The 24,855-nt window shown below is 46.7% G+C and overlaps 2 protein-coding genes across 3 annotated transcripts; one reads left to right on the forward strand and one right to left on the reverse strand.

Moving 5' to 3' along the window:
* The first annotated feature begins 2,643 nt into the window (after window positions 1-2,643).
* Window positions 2,644-6,187, forward strand: LOC108164894 (pancreatic triacylglycerol lipase). Its single transcript, XM_017300860.2, has 3 exons — window positions 2,644-3,271; window positions 4,154-5,058; window positions 5,135-6,187. Exons 1-3 carry the CDS (start codon window positions 3,154-3,156, stop codon window positions 5,750-5,752), a joined length of 1,641 nt encoding a protein of 546 aa, XP_017156349.1. The 5' UTR covers window positions 2,644-3,153; the 3' UTR covers window positions 5,753-6,187.
* Window positions 6,188-13,279: 7,092 nt separating this feature from the next.
* On the reverse strand, window positions 13,280-17,070 carry LOC108165046 (protein mab-21-like). 2 transcript variants are annotated; one of them, XM_017301086.2, is made up of 4 exons: window positions 16,680-17,070; window positions 16,000-16,534; window positions 14,643-15,196; window positions 13,280-14,562 (listed from the first exon to the last, which is right to left on the reverse strand). In XM_017301086.2, exons 2-4 carry the CDS (start codon window positions 16,200-16,202, stop codon window positions 14,213-14,215), a joined length of 1,107 nt encoding a protein of 368 aa, XP_017156575.1. In that variant the 5' UTR covers window positions 16,203-16,534; window positions 16,680-17,070; the 3' UTR covers window positions 13,280-14,212. The 2 variants fall into 2 exon arrangements, with proteins under 2 accessions (XP_017156575.1, XP_017156574.1); XM_017301085.2 differs by having other exon boundaries at window positions 16,000-17,070.
* Window positions 17,071-24,855: the final 7,785 nt, after the last annotated feature.

Genomic DNA, 24,855 nt, shown 5'->3' on the forward strand with positions numbered 1-24,855 from the left:
CTATACGGGAACCACCGATGTCTGTGTAATTAGTACATGTATCCGGTGATTCATAGATCTAGAACCTGCTTTTTATTCCAGGCTATTTGGATATTAAATCATATATATGTCGGATCGTAAGGCTATATTATTTAGAAGTTAAGAAGTTAAGATCGACGGACAGTTGTGATCTATCTCAAAGGACAGCAAGGAGCTACCTGCAATGGGAATGCGACCTACCCAAGCCGTTCGACTGCAGCATTAATGGTGAGTCCTTACTTCTGACTCCACTAGAGATCTCTACTCCATCCGATAGCTAACCTGATGGTAACCCCAACCCCATGACCACAGACTTGAGACCTAGGGCTGGATCCTTAAGAAATTGCTGTGATGGCTTTCAATATCCGTACGAGAACTCATTGCAAACCGACATATTGGAGAATGATCACAGTAACCGAATAAGCCTTCTTTATCCGAAATCGAAGAGTTTGAAAGCTTTCAGTTGACGAAGAACTCCTACCAAGGAAAAGGATCGACAAGAAACAAAACGAGAAGCATTAGGTTGGGTGTGTCCAAATATTTCAGGGCTACATAACTGAACGTTATAGCTTTCCTATTTGGAAAACCACGAAACCATGAATCTAGTCGTTATCTATCGATCCACCATAGTTGATCGATATGGATTTATAAAGTATTACAGCTCCGATAGATTGAAAATAGATACTTTAATACCATCCATTGCCCTATCATGTCCTCCCCTTCGTAGTGAGAGTGTTGCCAGGTCGAATTGCAATTAGTTTTCAAGCACAAGGGAGCATTATTATTGAAACAGCTCTATAAATAAATGTGCGATGATATTCCATTCTTTGTTGGCATGGTGTTGGTAATGATGATGATGGGATAGGGTACCCCTATGGGGTAGAATGAGTCGTAAACAAAAACAAAAGTAAAGCGGAATCACAGAGAACATAAAACGAATATTGATAACGGCACAGAGGCCTTCGGTCTTCGCTGTCTGGTCTGTCTTTCGTCTGCTCCTAGAAGAGGCGTCGCTCTTCCAGAGAGCCCCCATCGATCGATTGACGTCAATCGTCGCATCGAAATCCTGGTGAAATGTCAAACGATCAAAAACCCGTAAACACCTTTTCACATGGACTCTGGACCCGGCACGGCGTCGGTCGAAAGCGAATCTCTGGGCTCTGGAGATGCCGATTAGAGCTGATAAGAGTGGGGATGGGATGGGAGCAATGGAATGATGCCCAGACATTGACACCACCAAAACCACCTGAATGGACAGTGCCAGAGGGAGAAGGCCTGTCGCGCTGCTTGACACAGTTTCTCGAAAGATTCGGAATTTGGCATTGACAGAGATAGACTACGAGTCGCAGCTCTCTATCTCTCTCTATTGATCTTTGGGAAGTCTCTATTTCTGACCCTACAACTCTTCTCTATCTTTATCTCTCTCTTGCACTCTTTGCGGTCGCTTTGTTGTTTCTTATCAGGGAAGGTGCATCCCATATCCCATTCAACAAAGCGCACAGACAGATAGGGAGAGGACATGGAGATGCAGAGGCTGAGGCCGAGAGGGAGGAGAGATTTTTTGTACTTTGCATCCGAGCTCGCTTTACACTGAACTATGGGTCAAGGAGCCCGATATTTGAACAAAAAGTACAATTTTTCTTAGAAAACTTATTTTTTTAAGTTTATACATATTACAGTACATTAGATTACAAAAATGTACCACATAATTTTAAAGCTTGACCTATCGAAAATTATTCATTAATATTGACACACTTTTTTACTTTCTGTTGTGGCTGTTAAGTGAAATAAACTTGTAAATATGGCAAGTAACCGTGCAATTATGCAAAATCATTGGCGATTATTAGTTTCTTATGATTTTGTATATTTTCTTGCGTCCTGTTTCCTAGAGTATAACTTTTACCGACTAAACCGGCATAGAGATTACCCTTTTAGTAATCTTTACTGCCGGGTTTCGAAAAAATAAACAAAATATTAACATGAAATAAACAGCAGGGATGTGCCGTCTATAGATCTAACATATACGTTTCAGAATCAAAATTAAAATGCCGACCTAAATAAATCAGCTATTTTTATATTAAACATAGTTTTGTTTTTTTAATTAATTAATTTATTATTTTTATTTTTATTTATTTCATGTAAAGTGCTGCCACTTTTATGTTATCGTGCTAGTCTCAACGAGTTTTACATATGATGATATATGATATAATTCTAACATTTTAGTACACAACAAAATATTCTAACATACATGCATATATGCATGTTCATATTTAAATTATCATATATGTAATTAAATTGAAAACTATAAATAAAAAAAAATTTTATAGTATTTAATTTTACTAATATATTTACATATGTAAATGCATATGCATACAAAATTTGACTTTGTGCCAAAAAAATTGGTATTTTTGACCATAGTGCAGTGCAAGAAGAGCGTTGGTTGGGGGCCCCTGTCTCCCTTATCGGCAAACTCAATGCCGCGCTTCCCTTTCTCACTCTCTCTCTCTCTCTCTGTCTCTGCCGAAAAGTTACGTTCCGAAGCACTCAGACAACCGTTCGGCTGCAGTTTTCCGTTCGTCTTCGGCTTCGTCTTGAGCTTGCTTGGTGAATAAAAATTGCGTGAGTGGCGGCTGATCGGCTCATTGCTGCAGCGACAACGAAACAATCAATCGCACTGGAGTAACGGATTGTTACCCGTTCTCGAAAGCTCAACAAAGCACAAACTAAGCAGAAAACTAACGGCAACCGCCATTCCTTCGAGTGGACAGGCAGACAGACAGCCAGTCAGGCACAGAGAGGAATAGGGACAGCAGACGATAAGATTAACGTTAACTTAATTAAAAACAAAAAAAAATATTAAAGAAAGTACGCAACCATCGGACCGATCCAAAGCCCATATCGAGTGGATCCGAGCATTATAGAACAGTCAGAGTGCCAGTCAGTGCAAGTGTCGGCTGCGCGTTCAAGTGATTTGTGACTGCGACTGTGTCTGTGTGTGTGTGTGAGTGTGTGCCCCCAAAGCCCCTTCAGGAATTATGCATGAAGAGTGACAATAAGAACAAAAAGAAACCACAGAACTATTAACAGTACTTACATCAGAATACCTAAAGAAGTGACACCTAAGTGGACCACACGATGTATGTGGCCAATACCACTGGCGGCCTGATGCTGCAGACCATGCTCTACCTGGCGAATCACACCAGTCGAGCGGCAGTCAACACTTTGATCGACCTGCCACCGGCCCCCAAAAGCGGTAAGTGCTGCGAGATCAACCAGCGATTGCAACATCCCCCATCCCCATGGCAAACAGCATGAAACATTGCCAGAATAGTAGCTCTCGATTACACTTTTAGTGGTTTAGAAAACCAGTAACCAAACAGTAACACCCCCCTCCCCCACCGCAAATATACATATGTATAAACAACCTCTCAGCAAAGGAGGTGGAGTGGTCTCTAAGTGGTCTCTTGGCCTCTTCTCGTTGGCTTTTTTGTGGGTTTCTTGTTGGCTCAACAAAAACACAGATCTCCAGGGAAAGCTCTTCTTCAGCAAAAAGATCTCTATCGGTCTGGGGCCTTAGCAACAAATGGAAGGGCGCTGATTCGATGATTCAAATTGCCACATAGGCAGAGGCAGAGGGTTGGGCGGAGTGGATGGGCTCGGAGTGGATACGCCTATCTAATCGAAAACTTCCGATACAAAGCGGAAAGCAGCAGCATGGATGTATTTATAGTAAATAGAAGCAGACGCGAAGCCCGCGATAAAAAAAGATACAAGCAATGACGACAATGATCAGCCGAGCGGAAGACTGGCCGAGGCATCGGTTGTTGCATGCATCAGTGGGCCCCGTCGAGGGAAGGTTAAGATAGGCATAGAAAGAATAGGAATTTCAAAATTAATAATCAGAAATCAGAAATCATGGATCGGTGAATCAGTGAGTTATTTTTTGATGATCTGTTTCGAAGAACCATCGGCCTGATCAGCAGGTTTTCTTGTATTTACCGATTTAATATTTATTATAGATTAAAGAGCTTATCGGAACACCTGCCACACTCGTACTCGTACTCGTACTCGTACTCGTACTCGTAGAAAGCAAGACCCAGTCTACAATAATTCTCAATCCGATTTTGTATTGCAGATATCAACGAGGTGAAGTGCTTTGGGGTCTACGGCTGCTTTCCCATTAACGGGCCGTGGAACACGGTGACGCGTTCGATCAATGTTCATCCCCAGAAGCCCTCGGAGATCGAGCCCCACTTTACGCTCTACACACGTCGTGCCCTCGATCTGCCCAAATATCTGGACCTCAACGATCCGGACAGTGTACAGAATATGGGCATTAATAAAAAGGGCAAGATCTACCTGCTTGTGCACGGGTACCTGGAGTCGGGAGAGATCCAGTGGATGCTAGACATGGCCAAGGCGCTGCTGAAGCACGAGCCAGAGGGCGAGGCCGCTGTCATTTCGATCGATTGGGGCGGCGGCGCCAGTCCGCCGTATGTGCAGGCGGTGGCCAACATTCGTCTGGTGGGTGCCATCACGGCGCATGTGGTGCACATGCTGTACGAGGAGCTGGGCCTGCCCAATCTGGACAACGTGCACATCATCGGCCACTCGCTGGGAGCCCATCTCTCCGGCTATGCGGGCTATCACCTGCAGCGAGACTTTGGCCTGAAGGTGGCACGCATTACGGGGTTAGATCCGGCGGCACCACTCTTCACGGACACCGATCCCATCGTCCGGCTGGATCGTACGGATGCCCATTTCGTAGATATCGTCCACACCGATGCCAATCCGCTCATGAAGGGCGGCCTGGGCATCAATCAGCGGCTGGGTCATGTCGATTTCTTCCCGAACGGCGGCTTTGACAACCCCGGCTGCGACAAGAAGCTGCAAGACGTGATGAAGAGCAATCGTAAGGCGACCCTTTTCACCACCATGCAACAGTTCCTCGGCTGCAATCACATCCGGAGCCAGCAGTTTTTCACGGAGAGCATCGGCACCCAGTGTCCTTTCATGGGCATCACCTGCGACTCCTTCGATGTAAGTGGCTCACAAAGCATTTCACATCAGACACATTCCTTACTAATCTCTCCCCATCTCCTCTCTTATTCCGCAGAGCTTCAAGGAGTTCAAGTGCACCAGCTGCGATGATCCCGGCCACACGTGCCTGCGCATGGGCTTCCACAGCCAGGAGGATTACCAGGAGCAGGTGGAGCGGGGCGAGCTGAGACAAGGCGACTCCCCGGGCGTCTTCTACCTGACGACCGGCGACAGTAAGCCCTTCTGCCGCCTCCACTATCGCATCACGGTGCGTGTGTCCAGCCACGATGAGAGCACTCTGCATGGCGGCGAGGTGGGCATTCTCTCCATTCGCCTGCATGAAGCAGCAGCCGCAGCAGCAGCCGGGCACGACCGGAAGAAGAAGGCCACCACAGAGCTCATGAAATTCTCACACAAGGCCATGTACTTTGAGCCGGGCTACGAGTACAAGGCGCTGGTGCCCGGCAAAGAGCTGCTGGAGCCGGACCACGCCACCGTCTACTGGGAGTACCCAACGAGCATCCTCAATCCGCTCACCTGGCGCATTCTCTCCTCACCGCGCATCTACCTGGAGTACATACTCATCGAGTCGATGGAGTCCAGCGATCTCTACCTGAAGCTCTGTCCCCAGCATGAGGGGGCCATCCTGTCCGGCGCTGAGAATGTGCTCCGCACCAGTTATTGCAAGGAATAGTGTGGGAACACCAGTTGGTATTTTATTATAGTATTTTCCAATTGCTCGCGAAATTAACAACAAAAAAACACACACAAAAAAACAAAACGACAAAGGAATTCGCTGGAGACAGCACCATTATTTATTTGTAATATAATATAATTTTTCTTTTTTTTTGAATATTTAAATGTGTAATTCTAGTTAGGTCTTAATTTAAATAAAATATATAAATTTAAAAGATAAAATATTTTACATATGTATATGCAGACAACTATTGAACGTTGTTATGAATACAAACAAAAAAAAGAAATTATACAAAAAGTAGAAAAGGGATAATACATTAAAATCACATCAGGCTATTGTCAAAGGGATACAATTCCTGTTCGAAACGCAACAGGCGGACTATCCTGGCGGCCCAACTGACTGGGGAAAGCCACGAGGAACCCCAACTCTTAATTCAGTAACATAGTTCAGAAATTTTAAATGGTAGTTCCCGTTGGGCGGACTATCCTGGCGGCACAATGAGATGAGGCTTTGATGGGGAGCACCGACCAACCGTAAATATACGAATTCAAGTTTTATATTCGTCGTTTTTATTATTCCGTCGAATATTAATAGCTAGATAGAACCCTCAGCCCTGCCCACATAACTTTATCCGATTAATGAAACTCTTTTCTACTTGAGGTTTTTATTTTAAATACTTGCTTTTATTGGATTTCTTTATACACCATTTGTTCTTAAATATAATTTTGAAAATGTGAAGATACTGCTTAAAGTCTGCGTTGGAATGGGACTCAACGGTGGACTGTCATCAGTCTGCACCATCGGCACAGTTCCCGGACATCGCAGATCAGGGCGGCCGATATGCAAAGCTGTGGGAAGGTGGAGTAGGATATTGTTAGTTTAAGAATTTGGGCAGATATCGTGTCTTTCCACTCACCTTTTTGATGGGACACTAAAACTCTCCTGGCCGCTTGCAGCTTCGACCTCATCGTGGACATCGCAAACCAGAGCCTTGGCGCTGGGGAGTGTCACACCCCACTGGCCATGCAGATGTGGAAACACTTTGTGCGACTGTGCAGACACGTGTGATTGCGCAGCACTTTCGCATCCGGTCTCCACACGGCCCGAATGTCGCTGAACTTCGACAGAAGTTGACAGTGATCCTCTCCAGTCCGGTCTTGTCATTCAGCCAGTACACAAATCCCTCTAGGCGGCAATGTTGTTCACCTGCGGGATATGCATGGAAGCAAGGGTTATTCTGTAGAGAGGCAACAGAGGTGTCCAATATGGTTGCTTACTTGTACTTTCCATTGCAATGGAAATCCATCAATGCATTGATGTCTATAACTTCGACACGCATGGTACATCGGACTGTTGGTCCAGGGCCAGCGCCGGTCACGGATATTCTTGCTGGACACCGACAGCGGCTTATTCGGGCAGTCTGTCGTAGCTGGGGGGGATGCAGGCCACGTGGCAAGGCTGCGGCTCTGGCTCGTCTTGATCAAAGTCCCCGGTGCTCCAGTCGCTCCAGTACACGTAGTCCTAGCTGCCAACCAGTACCTGACACCTGTTGCCATCTAGAGTCTCGTCTCCAGTTCGAATCTGAGCTCCCGGCCATGATTATAGCTCGGATCCGGCGTATGGAGTCCGTGGGGGGTTGGGGCAATCTCTGTCCGGCTGCCCACCCCTTCGCCACCTGTCAACGAAATATGAAATGAAAAATACCGAAAAATACTCGAAATATTCCTCGTTTTTGATCTTTCGTCAAATATTCCCAGCTATATAGAACATTTAGCCATACGCACATAATTTTATACGATTGATGAATATATTTTCTTCTTGATTAGCTTAATTGAAATAATTGCTTTTATTGGATTTCTATATAACGTTGAAAATGAAATTTAAAAGATTGATGAAATTGACAAAATATTCCATTGTATACCGATATACCGTAAATATACCGTCGGTTTAATTTTGACCTCAAAAAATACCCAAAAGTAAAATCACCCTGTAGGGGCGCCACTTAGCAAGGACATGCACTGAAGGGGCGTCGGCTGGGTGTGTGTCTCTGCTGTGGGAACACTGTTGGACACTGGGAACACCGCCAGAGAGCGCCATTATTTATTATTGTAGTCAGGTCTTAACTTAAATAAAATATATAAATTGAAATGAAATGATTAGTACTTGAGAGGAGTAGCGATTATATGGGCATACAACTACTGAATGTTGTTAGGAACCTTGTTAGGAAAACCTTGAGCTTCCCCTGATCTGGCCCTATTTTTTTATTTATATGTGGATAAAACCACTTCGGGAAACCATAGATGGTTCCAAAGAAGAAAGATGGGAAATTATGGTCTGGTTGATTTCCCCGTGCAATGAATAGATACGATCACCGGGGCATACCCATTCCGGCGGGGCCAGTGCCAGTTTCAGACCAGGTATCCAAGTAATCCCGCCGTGGAGCTACCTATAACTCAAATCAGCTGTGGCTCAGAGTTTCTAATGAATTAAGCAGAGGGGCAGGCATAAATTCCATGTCAGAGATCCTTCGTTTCGCTTCGCATCGCATCGTTTCTCTGTCGTTGTGTTTGTTGTTTGTGGATGTTAATATTTTAAATGCTTATCGCACCGAATGTATCTATCGCATGCATGTGTATCTTTTACATATAATTGATATTATCTGCATTGATTTGACTCGTTTTCAACCCGGGCTTGCCTTTGCCTTTACCTTTTGGTTCTGTTTCGGCTTCGGTTTCGGTTTCTGCTTTCGTTTCTGATTGTATTTGGTGTTGTTGTGGTCTTTGTTTTATTATGGAACATTTGGACATTCCAATGACACAGCCACAGCCACAGCCCCAGTCGCAAGCCCCCAGCCCCCCAGGCCAGTCGCTGCCTCCAATGTTGGCCCATAAATATGTTGACAGAGACAGAGACTCGGAGCTGGGATTGGAGTCGCAATCGGAATCGGAGTCGGACTCTGAGAGAGGCAGAGACAGTTGATGATCATGTTGACAATGTTTCGCTGGGAGTTCATTTCGTTTCTTGGAAATTGAAATTGTTTGAAAACGTTTTCATGTTCTGAACTTTCCGTTGCCCCACCTGTCCCTCTGTCTCTCTCTCTCTCTCTCTCTACACAGAGTCTTCTCTGCGTCTCCCTCTCCCCAATGTATTCCCATGATATGCATTCATTAATAATGTTAATCGATTTGGGATAACTCTCAGTCCAAGTGTGTTCCCAGAGATCTCTTTCTGGGGCTCTCCCTCACACACAGTTGCCACCGAATGTCATTCTCTGTCACTTGTTGCATGCTGCACGAATGAGGATGATGGGTATGGGTATGGTTATAGGTATGGAAATGGGGGGCTACTACAGAAGCCACAATACAAATTGTTTGTCATTTGGTAATGGCCTAAGTGCCTCCCCAATTCTCTAAGCAAATTGCTTGCAGCTGCAACCCGTTCCCCAGCGTCAGTGGCAGTGCCAGTACCAGTACCAGTCCGCCTCTTAATTAGTTCACCTTCGCCTTTACTCCACTCCACTCCGCTTCCTTCTCCATTACCCCGCTACCAGCCCGTTATCCTCTGCCATCCATCAGCGCCGCATAAATCAGACGCCAGAGCGGGCGGCGGCTGAGGGACATCAAATGGAACTCAAATCAAAATGTCATAATTCCAGACGGGGCAACATCAGCGACAATACGTCAACATGGTCCTCTCTCCTCTCCTGTGGCAGACTCCGTTCCTAACCCTTCCTTCCCCGCCATCTATTTTCCACCCACTCATCCGCTCCGCCACTCCGCCGTTTAATTAGTCGCCCGCGCCAATGTCGCAAACAAATCACATAATTATGATTGAGCGCAGGCAGCGTCAACTCTTTGCCGGGGATTCATTCCGTTTCCCCCTGCTCTGGCACCGATCTTTCACCTCCATCTCCTGGCGCTGTGGCAGCATTTTGGGGTTTGGTTTCCTTTATGGGACGTCAGAGAGACGCGTGCATAAATATAAATCAGGGCCGGCTCACAGCTGCCGTAATTGAATGCAAATGTCCATCCAAAAATACGACGACGACTCCACTCTAGTATTCTCTCCAGCTCTCTCTCTCTCTCTCTCTCTCTCATCCATTCCCCGCTCCGAGGAGGCGACAATCTGCTCTAAATTATCACATGTAGGTGCCGTGCCGTTCCGTTTTCCCCTCCCCACCGTACGCCCTTGCTCTCCCACTGCGATGCTCCATTGTGTTTGCTGGCGATGCGTGGAAAACTAATTTCCCACTCCCCCAGATTCGCCCCCTCCTTCCGCACAGCATTCATTCCCTTTTGGGAAAGCATTTTCCTGTGCCATTCATCTTGTGCATTTTTCTGATATTCATAATTTGTGGCGTGTGCGCTCTCCATCCATCCATCCATCCCCATGGATTCCCAGCACCGGAGGATGCCGATGCCGATGCCTGCCCTGCCCCTTTAGTGATGTTGTTAAATTGCACCACGTGTTTTTGATAATGACGACATAATTATGCCCAGGAAAAGTGCCCAGAAGTGGGAAGATGATGGCTGTGGAATCGCTAGAACCGCGAGAGTAGCGGATTCGCATAGCAACGATTAATCGGAATGGTTCTAGATGCTGGAGCACTCCATCGAAATTGAGTGAAACTCTTAGATCTCTGGTTTTATGAAGGATGCAGCTAGATTATAGCTAGATTCACATTTGAAAGAAAGAAAGATTAAATGAATAACTAAATTATGTAAAACATTTGTCTTCTATTTGAAATATGTAAATAAAAAAGCGCTTCAGAAAATCCTTTAGACTTTTAAAAATAAAACAATTGTTCCAGATGTTTTTCAAGGATTGATAAAATGACACTCTGCATAAACGTTCAGCCAAAGGTATCGAAATTATGAACAAGCAATTGAGTGAATAATTCCGAGAGTCATGATTAATTCAACGCCTGTGATTGTGGGTGCAATTGACTGACCAATTCGATAAATGCAACTGATAAGCGGAAATACTTATACTAGCCATTAAATGAGTATTTCATGCGAGTACGAGCAGTATGCATGAGTGGCTGGCTGTCATAAACTGAACGATTGAATGATACTTAAAATGAATTGTAAAAAAAAATTCCAGTCCAGTTGTCAAATTAATCTCTTGAGTGAATGAGCAGCGATAGCAGTCGTCGCACTTTCCAATGATAAGTAGCTACATGTACAGATTGTTCAGATCCGAACAGCCCGAAGATAGATTTTAAAAGGCTGTTTGGAATTGCATTTGCTAATAGACTTCCCTGCAATTACAATACTATGAATGATTATGTACAATTTTTGCTGAAATATGTATATTGTTTCAATAAGAAAGACTTATAATCTTCTAACCTACCTTTAAATCGAAAGAGCTTTACGACTGAAGGACTTGTGTCGATAGAAACGGAAGGACATGGGCAGATCCACTCGGCTGGCGTCTGAATCAAAAATTGACATATATTGTTGCTATAGATATGCCTTTATACCTTTTCCTTCTGATCAAAATACTCTATTATACAAATTTTCTCCTCTGTCCATTGATTGTGGGGGTGGGGGGCCTTTGTGGTGTCCCATTCTGGTCCTCTCTACTCCATTTCCAATTTTCAGTTGACTCTCTCTCTCGGTAGTTTGTGCAACCCCCGCTGGGAGATGATAGATCTAAACAAATGAAATGTCAAAATGCGAACAACACAACAGGAACAAAGGTGAATGAAGGGGGAGCTGGCGAGCAGGAACCGAGCCCGGGGTCATTTAGAGCACTAATTTAAATATCATTAGTAAACAATTAAAACAAAGAAAACCACATCCAGATCCAGCGGCCAACAAAAGGAGTCAGAAAGGACAAGGACGAGGCCGAGAACGAGCCGACCCTGCCGACGACAACGAGACGCAATCGTAAGCCTCTCTCTTGTCACCGCCCACGGCCATGGACTGGGATCTGAAGGGAGCTGCTGGGGAGGAAGGGTGCACATAAATGTCAACAAGAAAAACCGAAAACTTCCACATTACCTGGGCGTGGTGGAGTGGTCGAGTCGACCGTGGGATACCCAGCATCATTCGATCTCGAGAACAGCAGCATTTGCTGGCATTTGCCATTTGTTTCTCTGACGAAAAAGTTCTTCCTAATCGCATCATATTTGGATATTCCCATCATTGAAGCAGGGTATCAAATCAAAGGGGCGAACAATGAACAAGAAAAGGGCGACAGGCGACAACATTTTTTGTGTGGCTTTGGCCAAAGTTGTGACAGCCCATCCAAATGAGGAGAGGGCTTGGGTTTGGGGATTGAGGATTGAGCCTGGGCAGGTGCTGCTTCCTGATTCTGATACTGGTACTGGTAGCCCCCTCCTCCATTTTAATTGCATTCCAAATATAATTTGTCAAAACAAACTGCTCTCCCTGGGATCCCCGGTGCGGCCTGGTTGTGGTGCCAATGGGAATCGTGCCTTATCAGGGTCTGTCTGCGTGCACATGGTCCATCTCCAACTCCATCTGGTTTTTCCATTCCCCATTCGCCTCCCCGCGTGCCAGAGCCAGTCACGTGCCGTGGCGCTGGCGGCAAAGTGCGCAGCGAACCGATTCGGTCACCTGATGATGCTTTTCCCAGGCATAGGAAAGCCTAGGAACTGCCACCCACCCACTCAGGGTGGAATGATGCCTTGAGACCGAGAGAGAGAGAGAGAGAGAGGTAGCTGGAGAGACGGTGCTGGTTCTGGTTCTGGTCCTGAAGAGAGACTGCGACCGGGTAACATGATCCCTGCGTGCTTCGGCATAATTTGTTATTTTGACTATCGCATTATGCTGTGTGGCTCTGCCTTTTGTGCTGACGTTGATTATTTTCTCGTACTTTCCATTACAGACGGAACCGCTGCGGTGCGGAGCGGAGCACCTTTTGTCCGACTCTCGGGGAAAATATCGATTACATTCGCTGAAAGTTTTCGCCCTCCCGCTACCCGCCACCCGCCTCACGCCCCGACACGGGGGACAAAAGGAACCGCAGAACAAAGCAGACAAACTACTCTTTTCGGGCCTTCTCCGGCAAATCACATAACCATAAATAAGGGTAATAAAAATGATGCTCAGTTGTCGCTGGAGCTGAGATCTGGATGTGGATGTGGATGTGGAGGCTGATGCAGCTGCATTTTCTTGGAGACAGATACATCGGTGAGTGCGCAGATACAGATACGCGATACGCCGGCTAAGAGCTGCAAATAAATATCCGCCAATGCCAATAATCATAACATTAACTCACCAACCAGACCCCAAACAGCAACACTGCCTGACTTCCCTAATGAGAACAGAAAGGATGTGAATCCTTCTGGGACTTGTCAGCGATCGAATGGGCTCAGTTACTCTGAAATGTACTATATGTAGTATGTATCTCAACAGGATCTAATCAGCCCGATCTGTATTAGGAAGTGGTTCAGAGAATAACAATCAATGTCTGCCCTTATCCTCAGAGAATATTCCCCCATCTCAGGTCGTTCTTATTTCCCGCAAATAGATCCCAACGCAGTATATTGTTAGGATCCGTAATTGCCTTTGGCTATTCTTGAATTTATTCAAGCATATTTTTCTCACTTAAGCAATCTATGTATTACTATATATTAAACTGTGGATAATCTTTATAAGTGTTATGCGTTGGACGAATCCGTATAGATATAGACATGGTAGGAATAGGAGAATAGAACAATGTTAAGTTGAACTTGGAACGATCAATGGATGTGGAACTCTCTATCCTCATCTTCAGTTTCTTCCGTTGTTTTGTTGTTGTTTGATATTTATGCTGGATTGCTTTGATCTAGGATCGGCATACTAAAGAAGAACAATCGTATACTTCATTGAGTACTCCTCACACACCTCTGCACACACACTCCGCACTCCGCTCCGCTCCGTTGTGCTGATGCGCTGTAAAAGGAGCCGCCTGGCCAAATGTTCCTTTTGCCAGCCACATTGTTTGCCTACCCGGGTGGACAGACGGAAAGCCAGACGGGGAACAAAGGATGTTCGAGTTATTAAAAACAATATTCGCAGGCTAAGCCGGGCATGCCTGGATGGGCACTGGCAATGGCAAGGAGTCGAATGGGGAGTGGACTTATCTCGCATCTCTGCATTAACACTTCGCCTTCGACGCACACACACAAATACAGCTACAGATACAGATGCAGATACAGATACACTCATGGCACAGATACAAAATGGCAGCCGCGAATGGGATGGGATGGGATGTGGATATGGATTGGAATTGGAATTGGGATGGAGGGAGGCAGCTCTCACTGTAGGCCTTATCTCAGATCATCTCGGCACTGCAATCGCAGCGACAATGAAAATTTAGCACCTTTACCGAGTACCCACTCGACGACACTCACTCGCACACTGACTCGAGCACTCACACCACACCAGACTCGGAGACCGGAGACCCTGCCTGCCTGCCGGCCTGCCTGGCTGCCTGAACACCCATTTACAACTTCTCAAAGGCATTGGCATTGGTCAGCATCTCTCTGGTCAAGCGCCAGACCTGCTTGGCCGCCTGCTCCAGGGCACTGGGCGACTTGCCCTTGAACATGTCCAGGCTGGGCAGAAAGTAATGGGGACATCGGCGGTATTGCAGACAGGAGATCAGCTGCAGGAAGATGCCATTGATGCGGTCGGCAATGCAGCTCTCGTCCCACTCGTAGTCCCGCGGATGCTTCTCGCACTCGTAGAGGAGCAGATTCTTCAGGTGATAGGCGCTGATCGGGCTGCCGGGTAGCTCCAAGTGCCGGTCACGCAGCGTCTTCAACATGCTCAGGCAGCGGCGGCGGCAGCCACCTTTGTGTTAGAGAGGGGAGAACGAGAACCGTACGTATCGGTATATCATTTGGAATGGATCTGAAAAAGCTCGCTCTCACCTTGCAGCAGACGGTTCTCGGCCTCGTAGAAGCTCAGCACCCAGGCATCCCCCTCCATGCTGGCCGCATTGTTGTTCTTGTTCTGCATGGCGGCACTGTCCTTGGAGAGCAGATCGAATCCCTCCGTCTTCACCTCGGCCACGATATTCGGATGCGGCCAGGGGATGTGCGGCATGGGCCAGTGGGCCGCCGAGCGTGGCCAGATACCGGAGCACTTGAACGCCGGCGTGATCTGCACCACATAGCGCTCCCTGATCCTCAGTTTCACCTCCGTGGTGTCGCCAATGATCTTGACCATGTCCCGGTACATGCTCTTGTCGCAGGCCTGCGCCACCAGCGTCTGGAATCGGGAGCGGATCTTCCGCGACGATAGATACCCGGAGGCCGTGATGAACTCCACCCACAGCGACATGGAGCGCTTGCGGCCGTCGCTTAGCTTCAGCACCGCACAGCCGGGCAGGGTGCCGTCGTCCACAAAGTTGAAGACGCCCATCTGGTTGAGGTACAGCACAATTTCGAACTCATTCGGCGAGATGACCTCAACGCCCTCGAACCTAGACAGCCCGAGAAAGTCAGAGAGAAACAGAGAAAGAGTGTGAGAGAGATAGAATTGGAGATATGGGTGGCAAGAGCCACAACCGCAGACCCATTGAATCGACACTGGTTCTGCGTAATTCCGGTGACCGGATTGACTGTCATCGCACTGTCCTCCTCCTGCTGCTGCTACTGCTCGGTCCGCTGCCCCCGGGGCCACTGCAGAGTAGAGTCGCATCATTACATGCATCGTGCATCGTCATTGTCAGTTAACTGTCAAGTCATGCTCGTGCAGTGTCCGTCAGTCACTGTGCAAGCTCCTCTTTCCCACTCCGTACTGATTCATTGCTCCGCTTCGATGCGGGGATGCTTGAGTTGGAGATCAATCGATTGATCGGGGTCACCACTTTAGGAATTTATGTATATTGATTTATCCAGATGAGCAGTTTATTGGTCAACTTTTAATTTGTTTAGGATTAAGCTTATTAAATTCAGGATTGCTTAATCGCGAAACTTTATATGGCAGTTAATTGATTGATCGGGGTCACCACTTAAGAGAATTGGGACATGCTATGCTACTTTGATACACTGTAATTTGTCCTGCCATCGACTGATATTCGGGGTCACCAATTAAACGTCAAATTTAGATACTTTAGTCATTTTATACAGTCCCTTTTTATGAATTTTTTAGTATTCCAGAATAGCTAACTATCTCACACCCTTAAAGGGTTATGTTGGGGATTTACCTACTGTATGACATGAACAAATGCTCAATGGTCGGGGTCACCAGTTTCAGTGTACGAATATGCACTCTTACTCTTACCTGCCATTACACTCGACGAGGCTTGAGATGAAGCGCGGCTCCTGCAGCTCCACCTCCTTGAGTATATCCTGGATAATCTTGCAGATCTCCCGTATGGCTGTCGAGGTCTTGAACATGCGGGCCTGGACACGCTCGGCACAGTAGCGATTCATCTGGTAGATCATGCGCGTCTGGGCGACCAACATATCCGGCGGCACCAGCATGATGGAGGAGCTGCCTTTTGTTCTCTCCCTCTCCCTTGAAGCAGCGGAGTCGTAGCTCTGACCTGGCTCTGGCGACGCTCCGTCTGGCGGCCAACTACAAAGAAAAGCAACGAACGTCGGCAAGTGACTTTTAGCCAATTATGCGAAATTCGGGAGCAGGCAGGTCTCTCGGTCAGTTCAACCCGGAGCGGGAGTCGAAGTTGGAGTTGCTGTTGGAGCTGGAGCTGTGGCTATGGATTGATCTGCTGAATCTCTGATCAGGATCGTATGGCGGCGGTTCTGGTGCTGGTGCTGCTCTGGTGCTGGTGCTGTTGCTGCTGCTGGTGCGGATGCTATTGCGGATGCGGACAGAACAAAGGAACAATTCAATTGTGAGTTACGGTGACAGCCGGAGAGCGGCAACAATGGGCACAAGTGGAGCACGACAATCGCCAGCTTTGGTGGTGTCTGTGCCTGGACCTGTACTCGTGCTCGTACCCGTACTGGTATCTGTATCTGTATTTGCACTTGTATCGGTATCTGCATATGGGCAGTAGCAGGGACTCCGCTTATGAGAGTTTTTGTTGTCTTATTGGATGTGCGGGGATACTGTATCTGTGTTTGCTAGCGAATTAGCCGCATACGGATGCGTTAAGCGAGTCGTTTTCGTATCGAATGCCTCTCTGGCAACGATTCCACAGAGCGATGCGAGTGCCCGTAGTCGTAGTCGTTGCCGCTGCCATTCCCCGATTCCGATACCGATTCGCACGAAAAGATACGCGACGCTGTCGACGTCGCTGGCTGCTTGCTGGCTGCCGGGACTGGCGTTGTAAATCTCGCGGATATTTACAGCTCGGGGCAGATAAAGCGCTGAAAGTGCAGCGCCTGCATTGCTGTGTGCGTGAGTGTGGCATTGCATTGTATCTAACGAATGCGGCCGCCATCTCATTCGCATGAATGGGCCACAGACACAGCTGCAGCAACACCACTCACAGATACATCTCAAACTACACCAACAGCAACAGATACATGTCAGGCTGTCACGTGACAGGCGTCGCGTCAGTGTTTCTCTGTCTCGTGCCATGCATTCCAGCGCTCAGAGCCCCAAAAATCGATGCGAGATACTGTATCTGTATCTGTATCAGTATCTACAGCCGGCGTATCTGTATCTGCAGCAGTAAAAACAAACTTCAACAAGCAAAATATAATAAAAAAAAAAATAAATACAAATCACATGCCGCCCGCCGCCTCCAGGCACTGTATCTGTGTATTTGTATCTCTCTCTCTCACTCGGTGGCGGTGCGCGTGTGTGTGCCTGTGTGTCTGTGTGAGTATCTGTGAGAGCGCTACTCGTGCATTGGCCCTGGACGCGGCGGCCGAAGCTCCGCCCACAGTGCGGACCCCGACGGCATGCTGCTGCCTGCCACGCTGCGGCAAGCTCTTTGATGTTTTGCTGCTTCCGCTCTCTCTCTTTCTCTCTCTCTCTCTGTGCAGCTTTGGGGCTGTATCTGTTGTATCTGTGAGAGCTGTCGGTGTTACGGTGTATCTGTATCTGTTTCTGTATTTGTGTTTGTGTGTAAATTTAATTTGTTAAATACATTTTGGTTTGGCTGTTGCCGTCGCATACGAGAGCTGTGTGCAATAATTTATCTGAAATGTGCACTCATTTAGCAAAGAGCAACCCTCGTCCATGTTCCCCGACAACCACAGCAGCAGCAACAGCAGCAGCGATATCTTTATATCTCACGGATACACAGGCACAGGCAAAGGCACAGAGGCGGCAGACAGAGAGCCCCGGAGCTCAGAGCCAGGGCCGCCGCCACAGATACATTTACACTCATAAATATGTCGCGTGGATTAATGTGCCAGTTGGCAATTTTTGACAGCGTTCCAAGCAAGCAACTTCCATCCACTCCACTCCACTCGCACCATACCCGTACCGTACCTCGTACCCCAAACTCCTCCATCCACTCCTTCCTCTATTCCATTCCTTCGACCAGCGCCATTGCCATTTTCAGGCTCCCATATACATAGGAGATATATGTATATGGACATACATGTACATTTATTGTGTATGAAGGGATATGGGATGGACCTAAGGTTACTTTCTGTAAGCTTTCTTTCGACTCGCCGCCGACATCCGTTGTCATCCGTCCTGCCACACGCTCGCCGCTGACTCATGACTGACGGACATGTGGCAACATCCAAACAACAACATCAAAGCGCTCTGCAGTCGCCTGCAGCCTCCTCCAATTAGACAAATCTCTGGCGCTGCTGCCACTAATTTGAGATGAGGCAAAACACCGAACCAGAACAGAACAGAAGAATAGCTGCTGCCCACGGAACACACTTTTTGGCATTGCTTTTGAAACTTTTCTAAATACACGTAAGTCGGTTCAAATTTGTAGATACTTAGCTTCTGGGGAACATTTCCTTGATTCGATTAGATATCGATTCTCAAGTCAATTCAAATATATTCCATACTCGAACTGATGGAACAGTAACATCTCATTTGAAGTTAGCTTCGAGGGAGCTGGAAGACTGTGATCGACACCCAACCATTTGAAAGTCTTTTGTTGAGGCCTTAGTGACATCAATTAGTGGCAGTTTTTCAAAGAGATTCTGGCCATATCTAAATGGGATTCAGAGCCCTCCATTCTTATTTGTTGGGAACGCTTAACGAGACTCTCGGCTAATGGGATGAATGGAACGGAGATGGATCAGTCCAGGTGTCTCGATCAGCCGACCGCCACTTGGCTGATTTTTGGCGCAACAGAGAAAAGTGGCCGAGAGATGGTAATGGAGATGGGCCAGGGCCAGGGCCAGGGCTAGGACTGTGGACAGTGGGGACTCCTGTCTACAGACAGATGTGGGCATATCTGCATAAATTGAAAACAAAGGTCGAGAGAGAGCCAACATTTTTGTTGGGTTCTGTTCGGTTCGGTTTTGGAAAATGTCAGGAAGGAGACACAGGAGGACAGGAGGGTGAGGATCGGTGATCGGGATAGCCGCTTGTTTTTTTTCGTGTGTCTGTTTGTGTGTGTGTTTTCCCGTATTTATATATCTTTTAGATCTCAAAGAAATTTGAATATAATTTATGTGCAATCGTCGCTTTTTTTCGGTTGGTTTACCGCTGTCTGTTCCCGGCCCGGTCCCCGGGTTCGGCTCGTATCGGCTGGTACCCCCAAAATGAAGAACGATCCATCCATCTAAACGTTTGTCACTTGCTGGCGTTGTCGCCGAAACGTTTGTCTTCTTGCTTCTCCGCCAGCTCTGCTCCTTCGTCGTCGCGTCAGCGTATCTTTTGTCTTTCGGTTCCTGTACCCCGTACCCACCAGCACTATCATCATAGCAGTCGTTTATTCTACTGGAACATACAGACATATATCAGACGGGCCAACCATTCTCTGGAAAAACACGTAAACCAGAATCTTATTAACAAAATAAAAACAGAAAGTGCTAAGATCTATTGTAGATACTAGCAAAAGGAAAGCTTACAATCTTTTACACAGATCAAAATTGAAATAACTGAAATTCTGTATATTTATTCTTTCTTGAAAGCCAACGCCAAGATGGGATCATCTAAGGTGTACCATAGGATACTTTCGGCCATACTTTCCGCCCAGATTATAATAATCATAGCCATAAACAGAACCCCTATCGGATGTCTTTAGTAGATGGGTGCTTTTTAGATACATTTAAATATGATAAATTGTATAGAGAGAGAGAGAGAGAGTAGAGCCTCTCCTGGAGACATCGCATGTCCAAGCGACACGGCGGCATGTGATGAATTAATAAGTAGAGAGAAACCTGCGCTACCCCCGACTGCCACGATCCTGGTGCAGCCACGGTCGCAGCCACTAAGCGGATTTGCGTTTCTGGCCATTAACCCTGGCGCTGATGCGTGCGTGTGTGTGTGCGTGTGGTGCATCGGAGTGAGTCGCCGGACAGCGGATGATGACGGCCGGGGAAGGGGCAGGAAGGAGGCACATCAACATCCACATCGATGGATCGCTTGAGCCGTGCGCTTTTTGCGTAAGTCCAGCTGACATTTGACTACTTTATTGAATTATGACAGCGAACAAATCAGCGACACGATCCTCGATACTCGATCCCCGTTCCCTGATCCCATTCGAGAGGGTTTTTACTGGCCCGCGTACCTCATTACGCATGCGACGCCGAGTCCAAGTCCCAGTACCAGTACCAGTGATGATCTACTACTGCAGTTCCACAGCAGGGACATGGCATTGCGGACATGTGTTCGCCATCATCTGATTGGAATATTAATTGTGACGAATGCACCCGACGATCCGATCTCTTATGCGAGATCGATCTCTTATGGTACCTTGCTGGCCTCCTCTTACGATCTTGTCGACAAGTGCACGCTAATCAAGTCTGCCTCTGAGAGGGCCCACTGATGTCATTTTACTTAACATTAATTTCAAATAATATCATAATTTATCGTTACAACAAAAGGGATGGATACCCATTCGGTTGATTCGCATTTCAGACACGTACTCTCGAATCGATCTCAATTTCGTAGTTCCAGATATCACGCGCACACACAGAGGCCGAAAACCCAAAGATCGACATCGACCCGGCTGGCCGCCACGTTCCAGATTCCCCCCAGGCTTGCCTCTCCCTCTCGCTCATGGAGTGTATGTACATGGACTCCTCCCGGTCTACTATATGGCCAATATATGCGATGCGATGCGATCCAATGCGATGGGCCAAGTCGGAGTCGGCGGCCCTTTTCAAGATGCCACGATCACGTTGACATTTTGCCTGCCGTTTGACTCGAGATGTGTACTGCGACTGCGACTGCGACTGGGACTGGGACAGGGAATGGGTATGGGTATAGGCTTGGCGAGGGTGTCCCCTCTCAGTCTTAGCCCCCGCCTCTGCCCGTGCCTGTGCCTCGCTGTTGACATGTCGCCTGGCCGTGATTGATTTAGGGCTCGTTGGCCGCTTTTTGTTTTCCGCTGAAGCGCAGCCGTTTGAACCCATTGTTTTTAACCCAAAAAAGGGCGTATGACGATGTCAGGCAACGTCGTCGACAACCCAGCAACCAGCAACCAGCAACCAGCAACGTGAGCTGCCGTCGTTTCTTGGACTCGGACTTGGACTTGGAGCTTGCATTGGAATTGGAATTGGGCCCCAATGTCTGTCTGTCTTTTGGGGTCTCCCATGTTAATTGATATCGCTTTGGATTAGTTGGATCGATAAATGCAATGCATTTGATATGATTTCCTGGAAATTTTCTTGGTTGCTGGCTGCTCATTTGAATTATGAGAAATAAATGGGAACGAACTGAATTTGGGAGTAGTGGTATCGAAGTGGCGGCCTTTCCATTCATTTTCACTAGGGAATCATTTTTAAAAGCCTCCGCACTTATGAGGTTCTATAGTAAACACTGGGTTCTGGGTTCTTTGGTTTTTCTGGGCTGGTTCAGCGCGGGCTTTCTGCCTGAAATTGAAAGTTCTATGTGTTATTTATGAGATAGAGATCAACGCTGCGGTTAACAATTGTTCGACTCTTCCACAATCCGCCACCTCCCCTCTGTCTGCCTTTTACTGAGGGTCTTTCGGTGGTTCGGGGGGCAGGGGGCTATCACCTGTAAATGTAAGACCCTTTGTTCAGGTGAAATTGAACAGCAGCCAAGAAGAAGCAACGGAGGAGTTGGTGTCGGAGTCGGAGTCGGAGTCCGTGTTCGGGATGTTGCCGTTGCCTTGCGGCGCTCTTCTGGCTCTCCTGCCTGGTACGAAACGTATTAAATTAATATTTACTTTTTGTCAAAAGGCTATAATCAAGCACGCTGGCGATGACAGGCTAAGAGGCTCTAATTACAGCTTGTTACCTTGATGCAGCGGCCACACAGGTCGTGGCTCACTTCAACTTCGACTCGGGACTTGGATTGGGACTGGGACGGGGACGGGGACTTCGACTGGTACTGGTACTAGGGTACTGATACTGGACCCCGCCCCGGATAGCGTCTTCCGTTTATGCTAAGTGGCAAGCGCCGTCTCCGTCCTCCCAGTCCTCCTCCGAGCTCTCTCTCTCTCTCTGTATCTCGTTGCTATTCGCATGATCCTCTCTGCAGAAGCAGGCCCTGGCTGCAGCGGGTTTAATGCACAACATCAGCACTCAACTCCTTCTCCTGCCTCGAGACGTCTCCACCTTGTTGCAGTTTGATTGAAGTCAGCAAATTAAAATCCCCACAGCCAGGCTCAAACCCATCCGATCCGATCCGCTCCGCTCCGGTTAGTGGGATTCCAAATGCAATTCTCACGATTTGGCAGCAGTGGAGTGCCCCAGTGCCTGCCCCAGCGCCATTTGTTCCCCATTTGTGTACCTCGGGCCTCATCATCTCCTTGTAAGCTGCTCATTTGGCCGTTTTGCAACAAGCGGGCCACAGATGCGAGACCAGCCAGCGGTCGGCCGACTGGAGCTGATCAAATTAACCATTTAAATAAAACATTTGTTTTGATTTTGCTCTCAAATTGTGAGGCAGCAGCAGAGGAACACAAGGAGGCAGCAACATGCTGGCTGACAGGCGTGCAGAATAGCAGTCTCCGAAGGAATGGAATGCAAATCCGAATGCAAGCCACGATATCCATATCCATATGTGGTATAATCTATGGATATATATGTATGTACGTGCACTCCAAATTTGTCATGCGATTGAGAGTACAGAGCACAGCATACATGGTTGGATATCGACAGTTTATCGATTAGTCCATCGACAGAGCGCTCCCTGAGAAAAGGTTGTATCGATAAATCCAATGAAAGCTGCTTCCAATTTATGTACATATCTAGGATCCACAAATATATGCAGATATTTACTCTTAACGCTTGAAAAAAACCGAGCCTGTGACTTTGCTGCTGCTAAAAGTACAGCCTCTATAAATAAGTTAAGTTAAAATCATGATTTGAATATTCATACGTGCGCTCTTCTCCCATTTGGTACTGCCATAATGTGGTGTGGAAATAAAAATGAATATCTTTAATTACTCTGCCATATGCAGATCTGAGTGGGTGATGGGGTATCCACAGGGGCTGGGGTGGCAGTGGGGATGGCATAACAAATTGTGTGTTTAAAATGTGATTATGGGATGTTCATAAAATTTGCTTTTGCGGCCATTAAAATGAATATAAATTGCATGGAAACGAAATTCATTGAGCAAAAGAACCACCAAAAGTAGGGAACAACAATTCAAAGAGAGAGAATGAGAACGAGAAGCAAAAGAATGACATTTGGTGTTGGCAATGCCGTCAAAGTAGGGTTAAGTGCAGGGAAAGAACGGAAATCGATTGCTAAATTATTATTTATTAATTATTGTTATATTTTTTGTATCAGTGAACAAAAAAAAGGTAGAGCAACAGACCGAGAGAGATGGGTATAGAATAAAAGAATAAGACGCCGAAAGATCACATTTGGTGTTGGCAGTGCCGTCATAGTGAGGTTATGTGAAGCGCAAGCGGAACAACTTGAACCGTTTGCCAAATTATCGTTTATTAATTATTAATTATTGTTTAATTTGTGTGGGAAGCGGCGTATCAAACAATATCGTCTCTCAATGAAACAAGTGGTCACAAAAATGTCCAAAATATCATCAAATACGAAGAAGCACGCACACGCACACGGCCCATCGCCAGAGAACAACAAATAATAAATTCTGATTCAGGCGAATCAAAATGCAAATCAAAGCCAATAAAACACAACTCATTAAAAGCGCAACTAGGCGGGCAACAAACCCAAACCCAAAATCAAAATCAAATCGAGTTGATATTCGAAACCGCCGGCGGCATAAATGGAGCCCAGCGCCCACACGAATCCACAGTTCCGATCTGCCGTCGAGAAATCAAATGGTTTTGATATTTTCGGGAGGAATTTCTCCTATAGAAACATCCTTGAAATCAGCATGAAATATTATCCGTGCAGATCAGATACATCTATAGGGATCTATTGCTAAGCGTAATCTTTGATCGTATGATGATTGGGTTGACCGATCCTTGACTTTGATAGGGTATTTCCAGGTGCGTCTAGCCCTATTTACCTTGCTCTTCCGTACTACTCGTACCTTTGCAATTGTCATTTGCAGAGTAATTTACAGCAATAAAATACAAAAGCCGCATATGCATAAATCAACGGGGGCCACAAAAAAGTATAAATTAAGCAAAAAAATAATGGAAAGCCGCAACAGCAAAAGACAGACAGCAAACCAAAAAAACCAATAAAACACCGAAACTGAAACTGAAACAACATCAAAAACAATGCATGGCAAAAAATGAAATTATTTAATTTATGAATGACATAAAATTTAATTTGAATGTTATGTCTGTCGCTCGAAAAGCGAACCTGACACGTGATCAAAATGTTGTATGTGCCCGCATCCGACCATCGATCGTCCGTGCGAGTCAGAGTCGGAGTCGGAGTCCGGCTCAGAGGGATTTTCTGCCACAAATTATGTTAAGTTTATTGGGATTGTTAGCTGTCCGCAGAATTGCTGTTAATTCGCCATTAAAATGCGCAACATGTCAACGTCCAACCAAATGTCAAACGTTGACATTTTCCATAGTCATCGGCAGCAATCGAAATCGTGTGTGCGCCTATCGATACCGGCAAAACATCAAACAAACCTGTACAATCAGGGGAGCAGAAACGTTTAAGGAG

The sequence above is a fragment of the Drosophila miranda genome, chromosome XL (assembly GCF_003369915.1).
Source record: "Drosophila miranda strain MSH22 chromosome XL, D.miranda_PacBio2.1, whole genome shotgun sequence".
NCBI classification, from domain to species: Eukaryota; Metazoa; Arthropoda; class Insecta; order Diptera; family Drosophilidae; genus Drosophila; species Drosophila miranda.